The sequence below is a fragment of the Rattus rattus genome, chromosome 4 (genome assembly GCF_011064425.1).
Source record: "Rattus rattus isolate New Zealand chromosome 4, Rrattus_CSIRO_v1, whole genome shotgun sequence".
Taxonomy (NCBI): domain Eukaryota; kingdom Metazoa; phylum Chordata; class Mammalia; order Rodentia; family Muridae; genus Rattus; species Rattus rattus.
In genome coordinates, this window is record NC_046157.1 from 20,833,770 (window position 1) to 20,844,566 (window position 10,797).

General features: G+C 44.4%; 3 protein-coding genes across 3 annotated transcripts in view; 2 read left to right on the forward strand and 1 right to left on the reverse strand.

Annotated features, from left to right (window-relative positions):
- The window catches only part of Kpna1 (karyopherin subunit alpha 1), a 257,120-nt gene that overhangs the window by 78,188 nt on the left and 168,135 nt on the right, over nt 1-10,797 (forward strand).
- LOC116898817 (protein FAM162A-like) overlaps nt 1-10,797 on the reverse strand; it is a 232,486-nt gene that overhangs the window by 17,414 nt on the left and 204,275 nt on the right.
- The window catches only part of Ccdc58 (coiled-coil domain containing 58), a 19,346-nt gene continuing 17,056 nt past the window's right edge, over nt 8,508-10,797 (forward strand). Inside the window, 1 exon segment of the mRNA XM_032900172.1 lies at nt 8,508-8,851. Within this exon segment, the coding sequence (XP_032756063.1) occupies nt 8,801-8,851 (51 nt within the window). The 5' untranslated portion in view covers nt 8,508-8,800.

Genomic DNA, 10,797 nt, shown 5'->3' on the forward strand with positions numbered 1-10,797 from the left:
ATCTCTCCAGCCCAATACTGTATTTCTTTAATGTATTGAAATTGTATGTTAAATTTTGTAAGTGCTCAGTAGACCTAAAAGAATGAGTAAGTTACAGCGATTACACTTTGTACTGATTGGCATTTTGGTCCACAAAGCTTGCTTACCACAGAGCCACTGATTTGGTTTCCATATTAGAAGCAAATCTGAGGGGCCCCGAGCTCTCACTACAACAAAACAGACGAACCTGATCTATTTCCTTGTGCTGAGCTTTTTCAGAATCAGACCCAATGGCTTGGGAATTCACGTCTGCAGCTCTTCTGACAAGGGATGGGTCCTTCCTGGCTGCAGACACTTCTTCTTTATGTGCACTGCTTCTTTATGTGGTCCTGACACGGGGGACTGAATGGCAGGCCATGCCAAGGGCACCAGAGCTTCTCCAGGCTTTCCAAAGCGGAGTAACAACACTAGACCAAGTCACTCTGGCTCAGGATACTGTGGCTCCCATGCTCCCACAGCTGAGGGTCTTTTTATCTGCCACAACCTCTCATCCCCAAAGTTTGCCAAAATGCAGAGCAGTTTGGAGCAGAGAGAGAGAGAGAAGTTCTTAGGAACACATCTTCAGGGCAGAAAGCAGGGCAGGCCCGAGGTGAGGGCAGGATCTGACAGAGGAGTGGGAGGGAAGACATGGACGTGGAACCCTCCTTCTGGAAGCATGTCTACCCTGCAGCCCTGAGTGGTCGACACAGCAAACAGGAGAGCTGTGATCTTGGGGAAGAACCAGGTGCTGAGAAGCAGGATAGAGGGAACCGGAGGACAGACTGACACTGAGTTTTTGCAGGCTGGCTGAGCTCCTAATTACCATTTGTAACATTAGTTCCATGGGAAAATTTTTCTGAGAGTAAAAAAAATTACAAATTTATAAATAAATCTTTGGAACCTGGCCAGTTTTTAATAAAGGTTTTAAAAAGCTCCTAGAATCTCATGGTTCAACTACAAGGAGATGGAGTCATTCCTTGTTGTCCGCCCCGACCCCAGAGCCTGCATACGCCCAACAGTGGCTGTGTGAAACTCTCGAGACCTTTACTACAAGAGTCCCCACTCCATCTGTTTTTCTCATCCTTCCCAGCACAAGTCCCTTTCTGAACTAGTGACCCTTTCCATCCGAGAGCCTCCTGAGCCATACTGTGTCTAGCTCTCTGCACCTCGATCCTCACTCTCCACTGTCTGCTTCCTGCTGAATAGCATCTGCCCACTTTAAGAACAAAACACCACAAAACTACCTTTAAACTATAAAGGCACCGCTTGTCCACCACAGAAAATCCAGAGGGTACATAAAGGTACCGTGTAGAAGTGAAGGTGGTGCCCACAGCTCCCAGGGAGAACCCACTGTGTTTCTTTCCAGACCTTCTTATGCACAACCTATTTTCCACAATCAGATACTGTATCCCTATGATGGTGCAAAACTATAAATACTATTCCTGGATATCAGAAATACCTGATACGGTACAACATCCAACACAGATTTACCTGAATTTACTCACATGCAGTCGGTTAGCCAGCCAGCCAGTCTTGCCTGTCTCTGAAATGGAATCACTGTTGCCCATGCTGGTCTTGAACTCCTGTGTTCTCAGCCTTCTGAACCTGTAATGTCCTCTATAAATATCTTTAATGATATTTCTGATCATCTTCTAAGAACCAGACCCTGACAGTGGAGGGTTAAAGGACAGAATTACACGTGTCCAGCCAGCATACAGTCAGCTCTCTTGTCTCATGCCACGCTACGAGGGAGGGTCCCCGACCTTGGAGAAAACATTCAACAGGTCTTATAAAATAGTAATCTTCCTTGCATAGGTCAAATGAATGCCTAAGAGGCATGTACTCATCGATCCCCATCTACTGAACCGATACATTCTACATTCCCATCATTAGCCTGTTTCCTCTGCCCTTTGCATCCTCGTGGTCTGGATTATGTCTTACCCTTCTTCTACACAATCCTCCTCCACTGTCTTCCATTCTCCCTGCCCACCACGCTTTCCTTGCCGTGATACAAAACCAACCAAGAGGCGGAAGGAAAGGGACACTTGGTCTTACATGCCTAATAATTGGGAGGGCGCAAAGGCAAGAACTCAAGCAGGAGCGAGGCAGGAACTGTGGAAAATGCTGATTGTTTGCATTAATCAGGAAAAATGCCCACAGACGTGACCACAGGCCAATCTTGACAGGAGGCAAATTCGAAATTGAAGTTTCTTCCTAAGGACTCTCTAGTTTCTCTCAATCCTGACAAAACCAACCAGCATACTTTCTCCTTTTCCCTGAATCTAAATGGACCCATATCCTATTATTTTTTACATTTATTTTATTTGTGTAGTGCATACATGCATATGGCGTGGCATTAAGCCAGTGGTCAACTTGCAGGAGTTGGTTCTCACCTCCACCAGAGGGTCCTAACAAACCTTGGCCATCAGGCTTGTGGCAAATGCTTTACCCACTGGGCTGTCTTGCCAGTCCTATCTCTTTTCATCCTCTTTTCTACTTCCTGTTCTTAAGCTACGCCAGGACACCCCACCCCCACCCCCTTTTTACTCTGTGCCATTGTGGGAGGATTGAAGGGCTCTTTAGCAGGCCCAACACTACAGATTGGTTTTGTCCTTTCCCCTTCCCTCTCCCTCGCAAAAACTGTTAGATTACATTCTTAAAGCTAGCCCTTAAGGTCTATTCCCTTATTTGGCCACTGACTCATTCTTGAGACTAAACACCAAGGTCCAGCAATCGAAATTCATTTTTTGGCGACAATCAGGACCTACCAACTTGTCCTAGCATATTTCCCCTTAAAAACCACTTCAGTAGAGACACTTGCTTTCTGTCTTGTCTTATCCAAAGAGTCCCATCCCCACCCCCGATCCCTCCTCCTCTTCAGCTGAGAATTTGCATCTGGTGGTTCTGACCCTGAGTCCTGCTGCCTCTATTAGGATTCCTCTGATCTATAATAAATAACTTCATTAAATGGCTTTCCGTGATTGTTCATCTTAGGTCCACAGTATTTTTTTTTTTCTTTTACGGATTTTTATATATATATTTAAAATGTTATCCCCATCTTCTATGAGGGTGCTCCTTCCACCCACTCCACCCACTCCTCCCACCTCCCTGCTCTGGCATTTTCACACTAGGGCATCAAGCCTTCTTGACCAAGGGTTTCTCCCTGCCATTGATACCAACAAGGCCATATCCTTCTGCTACACATGATGGAGCCAGGTCCATCCGTGTTCTTGAATGGGGTTTATCCCTGGAGCTCTGGGGGTCTGGTTATTGATATTGTGTTCTTTTTTATGGGGTTGCAAAACCCGGCCAGCTATTTCAGTCTTTTCTTAACCTTCCATTGGAGACCCTGCTCAGTTCAATGGTTGGCTTTAAGAATTAGCCTCTTTTTGTATTTCTGCAGAGCCTCTCAGGAGAGCGAAGCTATATCAGGTGAAGTACTGAAGTCCTAGCCAGAGCAATTAGACAACAAAAGAGGTCAAGGATACAAATTGAAAAGAAATCAAAGTATCATTATTTGGTAGATGGTGTATAGTATACTTAAGTGGTCCAGGTCTTTAACTGAGAGATCTCATTATCACCTATAACCCACTAATACCTGTAAAACACCTAATATTATCACTATATTATTGCCTACAATACCTAAAACACAGCAGTGTGTCTACTCTGCCCAACTAACAGTCTTCAGAGGGCATTCCTGTTTTCCTTTATCTCTCCCTCTCAACTATATATGTGTGTGTGTGTGTGTGTGTGTGTGTGTGTGTGTGTGTGTGTGTGTGTGTGTGTGTGTACGCGGGCTGGAGAGATGACTCAGTGTTAAGGGCACTGGCTACTCTTTCAGAGGACCTGGGTTCAATTCTCAGCTCCCACATGGCAGCTCACAGCCATCTGTAACTCCAGTCCCAGGTGACCTAACACTCTCTTCTGGCCTCCACGGGCACTGCATGCATGTGTGCACAGACACACATTCAGGCTAACACTGATGCATACAAAAGAAAAATAAGTATTATCTTTAAAACAATATTTTTAATTCTAGGTACACGTGTGCATGTGTGTGCAAGAGTCTGCTGATTCAGAAGAGGGCATCAGAGACCTTGGAGCTGAAGTTGCGGGTAACTGGAAGCTGCCCCACATAGGTGCCGGGGCCAAATTGCAGTCCCCCAGTGCTCTGCAAGAGCAGCAAGCACTCTTAACCAGAGTCATTTACATCACACGTTACATCACAATCTTTCCAGGTTATAACAATGTATTCTGTACACAGTTGCCTTTTTAATGCTCCAGTTTTGTTTTTTTGTTTTTTTTTTATTTTTAATGACTTAGATTTTGAAGCCTTCTCTTGTTGCCAAGATTCATCTGGTTCAAATTCCATACAAGCTCACACTTCTCCTACTGCCCCACGGTAATCTGAGTTTTTCCTTGTTGCCTTTCCCTTCGTACCTCTCCAGATTCATAACCACCTCTTTTCTTTGCTCAAATCACTGCCACCCTTCCTGTTTCCATGGAGCCTTCGGTTGATAATCCCACCTCATCAACCCTTCCCTTCTCCAAATTCTAAAGTCAGTAGGTACTGGCTTTGGGAGGAAGAGGGGCAGGGAATCCTCAACTTCACAGTGCTTGCCAGTGACCATAGCAGGTTTCTGGCTGCCAATCGACATTACCATTTGTTTAGTTGGGGATGTGCATGTACCAGCAGGGCCCAACTCAGCAAGCGCTCACAATTTGCTCTGTAATCAAAGCCTAATGCATATGCTCTCTAGTACCGTATTATATGGGCTGGTTTATACACTGCAACAAAAAGCCCGGGAAGTGGGCAGTGTATGGGACACACAGTATGCGAAAATGAAAATCCTGGCACCTGGGCAATGTGATAAGAAAAAAAAAAAGGAGAATTACAATGGAGTGATATTTTAGGTTTGGTTGTAAGAACAAATAAATGAACAATGAAAAAACGGAAATGGACATAAAAAAACCAGAGGGGAGGTAGATATTGTTGGTGTCCCACGCATCGAACCTATTATACAGTCATTAGCAAGCAAACTTCTTCCTATGCCTTGATTTCTCCTCCAGCCAGGGTTGCTGGCACACTGCACATCCCAGTGCTTAGGAGGGTGAGGGGCTCCAGGGGTGGGATAAATAATGACACACTGTCTCAAGAAGCAAAAGTAGTATAAACTCCTTAATCTATGTAAATTAAGGGACTAGATGACTTCTAAAATATTGCCTTTGCTTCAGTGCTCTGGGGTATGAATTAGACAGAGCAGCCCCTGGTTTGTGCACTGGTAACAGCGATGAAAATGAGGTCATTGTAAAAGCTGGCAAGTCAGTGGGGCACAGGGCAACAGGGCTTCTCAAAGGAATGAAGAACATTAGGTAAGTCTATTCATTCTTTTTGACACTGATCATCCCTGGAAAGATACAATGTCTTGGAGCTGAGGAGATGGATTTTTGGATGACATGTTTGCCTCCCGATGACTATGTAAAAAAGCCAGGTGTGGCTACTTAGTGCTGTAAGGAGCAGCGCTGTGAGGGTGGAGACCGGAGGCTCTCTGGAGCTTTGCTGGGTGCCAGCCTAGTGAGCTGGCAGTGAGACTCTAGGCTCACTGCCGGAATAAAGTAGGGTGATGGAGCAGGATACCTCATGTCTTTCTCGGGCCTTCACAAGGGCTTAAAATGTATACACAGACATCCACACATAACACACAGAAAATGAACTGTGAATAAAGATACAATACCTTAAAAGCTGCATCTATTTTATTCAGCTTCCAGGAGAAAGAGACGGAAAACTCTCCTGTTTGCTTTAATTCAGATATTTCCTAGGGTCCTTCCACCAAAGCAATATATTAACAGATACTTATAAGAGCTGAGAATTTAGAAAATATATGGGAGAGCCAATTTTGATAATGGAAGTCACAGCAGGTGGGGTGGGAGGAGCTGGTTAGCTCTAGCTTGCATTGGTGCTTCAATGGAACCCGCACTGCTGGGACATCGTCCCTCCTCTCTCTAGTACACTTAACTTGATTTCAGAGGCTCACAAGACTGCTCACCAGTGGCAACTTTGTAGCAACTTTGACCCACATCTACAACTACATTCATACAAGCAGCAACTGAATCCCATAAGCTCTCCAGGCTGTTTGCAAAGGGAGTCCACACAGGAGTGCCAATGGAAGCTGTTAAGCACAGCTGTACTGCTTAAAATGAGCCGGAGCACCTAAAACGTCACTCACCCAGAACAGTACCTCACTCTGAATAAAATTCTGGGTGAGAAACAATGCCCAGATCACATTTTAAGTTGACTGCCACACATCGATGTTACTTATCAAACCCCCATAGGTTCTTGAAAGTCCATTTGTGTATGAAAGTGTACGTCCACTTCACAAACACATCTGCACTTCTTATGTTCAGATTTCACATCCATTCACCAACTACATACACCAGGGAGGGTATCCATGAGTTCGAGGACAGCCTGGTCCACATAGTGAATGTCTCAAAAACAAAACAAATTTCCAACTGGCCATATGACACTTAACTTACACATACGCATATCCCAGTAAGCAGCATCAACAGCACCAAGGAATGCAGGTAACACACACTCACTGCCCTCCTCTGGTGCCCTCCCCACATTTATCACCAAGTGGTGCTGCACGAGTTTTTTAGACCCGTGACTTATGTTTATTTATAAAGACAGGAGGGAATAAGACCCAAGGGGACCACTAAAGAAATCAGATAATGTAAATCAGAAAGCGTGTTTATTAATACAACAGGTAAGAGTAAGAGAAATCACTGGAAGGTGCTCACAACACATCAGACACGACCCCATAACATCCTTGGTGTGCTATTAAAATATTCCCCGTCGGAAGTAAAATAAGTTGTTGCTAAATTGTGCAAGAAATTCTATCTTGGTTAGGGGCCCAAGAGCGAAATTCCAAAACGTCAGAAATCTTCCAAGACACTTTAGGTTTCCATGACGTGTGCTACAGTCTAGAAAAGGAACTACTGTCAGTGTTTAAGTATTAAGTGCCTTTCACATAACTCAGACTGATGATTCTTTTGCTTGCTCTTTTTAAAACTTTATAATACTTAAGAAAACATGCACACAAAAGATATTAGATGAGTTAAATCCTAACCGATACAAATCAAAACCAGTAATAGAATGAGGGCTTTTTCTTTTCTTTCTCCCCCAACCCCTTTTTTTTTCCTAGAGCAGAGTGGGTGTTAATGTTTAAGGGTGTAAGCAAGGCAAACCCATCGAAACATGTCTTCCAGTCAGTAAAATCTAACTTCACTGGCTACTCTTCAAAATTATGCAACTATCCTACATTTACTACTTTTTGCATTGCTTCAATCGCATTTACAATGTACGTTACTCCAATAGCAAAACGTGGGGCTATTCTTTTTTCTAAAACTTATACAATTCTGGGGGTTGGGGATTTAGCTCAGTGGCAGAGCGCTTGCCTAGCAAGCGCAAGGCCCTGGGTTCGGCCCCCAGCTCCGAAAAAAAGAAAAAAAAAAAAACTTATACAATTCTGTAGTGATGTGATGCCATGAACAAAGGGTATAGCATGAAAGTTCATAAAGCTGTCAAAAGAGTAAGCTACCCTCTAAAGATCCTCCAGATACAAGCTGCAAACCCTCTGATTTCTCACCTACATAATTCAAGGTTTTCTAGATTTCCCTGAGGTGGGATACGTCTACTTTACCAGACTCCAAAACACCCAAACGCTCCAGAAGTTACCGGAGAAAACAGGCTACAGACCTTACATTAGCATAACACTCTCTCCTAAGAAAGTCGAGGTAATTTATCACACTATTGTTTAAAAGTATGTACTACCACCCACATTCAAGATGCAATTACTTGTATTCAGTGAGATTCTGAGTCCCCACCAAAAGAGGGAGGGATAAGTGCCAAGCAGGAAGGCACCTAGAATAACGGATAGAGAAATTTAGGTTGGAAAGCATTAGTTCCAGGGGATAACTCTGAGCAGGTGTCACAGGAGATGAGGGACCGATGTGGAGCATCAAAGCACTAACTTAAGATGGGAGCTGCTGCGTGAATGAGCGCCAGACCAGGTCTCGGCCAGCTCCCGCGTCTGCTAAGGCGCTGCGGTCCTCAATATCGGTTATAGTAAGGGACACCCCACCGGTGATGCCCCTCCCTGCCGCCACGGCCCCTGCGTCTCACCAGCCGCCGGCGTAGGCCGCGGAGGCTCCATGACTGCCTGATCCGTTGACGCACAGCACCCCGGCAGCCGCGGCGCACAGCGCTCACGTCACTGGAGTGCCGGGGGGAGGGCGCAGGCAAGGGTGGGCGGGGGCGTGCTGCCGTGACGCAGCGGGCGTGCAGGACGTGCGCGACGAGCAAGGACCTGCCAAGGCCCTGCCTGCTCGGGCATGAAGGCGGAGGAGGAAGGGCGATGTCTGCCAACCAGAAGCGTGCTGAGTAGTAAGCCGATCTGCAGTGCTGAGTCACACACGCGGAAGGACCCCGGGAGCCTGGGTCCTATGGCTTTCTGGCTTCGGGAATGTCCGAGGGAAGCCTGCTTTCCACTTAGCTATATTTAAAAAAAAATCTAGTTCTCACCGCTCGCCCACTCTCACGGCCCCAAACGCCCCTGTTTGTCGACGCTTCTTCGCGGTCTCATTCCTCTATGCTCTAGAATCAGAGAGAGGAGGGCAAGCCTTGCTCTCTGCTCCCCCGGCTCACAGTACTTGCTGTCAGGCAACACCGCGGACACCTCTGCTCCACGGTGATTGGCCAGCTGCGGGGTCCTCGCGTTCGTCCAATATGGCGGCGCCCAGTGGCAGTGTGAACTGTGAAGAGTTCGCCGAGTTCCAGGTGATGAGGTTTTCCTCACGTGGCGAGCTTGTCCAGCCTTTTGTCCCCAGATCATAGTCGGTGCTTTGGCCTGTGAGGGAGGATAGACAAACTGTAGGGAAAGCAGGCCGTTCAGAGCTTTTTTAGGGAAACCTTTAGAGGTCATGGGGGCTAGGGGCGGCCTTGGGAAGCGTTGGTGCTCAGTGCTGGGAGGTGCCTGAGGCCCTCCGGGTCATTCTGGAGTGGTAAAGCCGAAATCTGAAGCTGTGGGTAGGGATTGTTAACAGTTCAGCGGTTCCCTGAACTTCGTTTCCAGCTCCTACCATTCCTCTCCCCCTTCTAGGTTGAGATTTAGGGGGAGAGAAAGTGAAAAGAGACGTTATATTTGGCATAGTGCCGTGTGTGTGTGTGTGTGTGTGTGTGTGTGTGTGTGTGTGTGTGTGAGAGAGAGAGAGAGAGAGAGAGAGAGAGAGAGAGAGAGAGAGAGAGAGAGAGAGAATGAGAGAGAATGAGAGAGAATATGAGTATTTGGAAGCTTGGAGGGAGGGTTAAGTCAAATACTTGGTCTGTACTGTTGCCTTCTTGATCCTGAGAGAAGGCGTAACACTTAAGTAAAATATATGTATTTTTGTATTAAAAATATCAAATGTCCAGGACTCACTCGAGAATTCAAGAATAACGACCCGGATATTGATCATTCACAATGACGATTCTGCTGTTAAATTAGAGTTGAAGTTAAAGAAAACATGATCTTTAAAAATGTATTTTTTGGTAAAGATAGTAAGATTGGTTAAACATGACATAATTTCCCTATCTGTAGTAATCTTAATACTTTGAAGTAGGTAGTGGTATTCTTTTTTCATAAAGATAACCTCATCAAATTGATGTATTTGGCAAAAATAAAACTGACATATGGGTGCTAGGAATTGAACCAGAGACCTCTGCAAGAACAGACAGGTTCTTATCCACTGAGCCATTTCTTCAGTCCCTTGGTCAAAAGATTTAATGAATATGTGAGTTAAAAATCAAAACACCTATTTACCCAGAACCAGCGTTAGCATATCTTTTAATCTCCTTGTAAATAGGCATTGATTTTTGTTCCCACTCCTTCACAGATAGGACCAGCACATACATGAAGGCATGAAGGTGCTGTAATAATCTAAAGCCTTAGCCTTAGTATGGCATTTAGATGAAATTATAAGACATGGTTGACTGGAATTCTCACAAATTACTAATCAAAAGTAACATTCTCCAGAACTGTTAGGTCAGTTTGTATGTAAGGATCCTAAGTATGGAAAGCCCTGCACTGAATGTTGGGGAAAGAAACTGAAAGTCACGTCTTTTTTTTTTTTTGTAAATATCAGGTAGGATTTTACCCCATAATTATGAGATGTTGAAAGAATTGTACTGTGAATGTTCTGTGTAACCACCCTCAGAATTCTGCGGTCAGTGATGCTATACCTGCTCTGTCTCTTATTTATATCTGTTATTCACCTCTCAATCCATTACTCCTTTTAGTTTAAAAGGGGGTTTTAAATTAAAACTTGAAAAAAAAATCCAGGGTACTTTTAAATATGCTGCATGTATATCATTAAAGTTCAGGATTTGTTTACTATTTTGGAGGATTATATTTTGCATATGATGTAGTGCAGAGGTATTTACAAATGCACCTCCTAGTTTGACATTGACATATTCTTTTAAGGCAAACCTGTGTCAACATCAGAATTGATGCCTTTACCTTAAAGTTTTCTCATGGGCTTTCCTACGCACTCCCTGTCACTTCTGTCAAGTTCTAACTATTATTAATTTTGATTTTGTCTTCACACAGCTGTGTATTTTAAACTTAAAAGATTTTTAAAGAGTTTTAAACTTTTTGTATCCCCCCATTGTAGCATTCCTAGAAAATATCCTATTTCCAAAGTGAAATAGAATCCAAAAAAAAAAAAAAAAAAAAAAAAAAGTTTAAA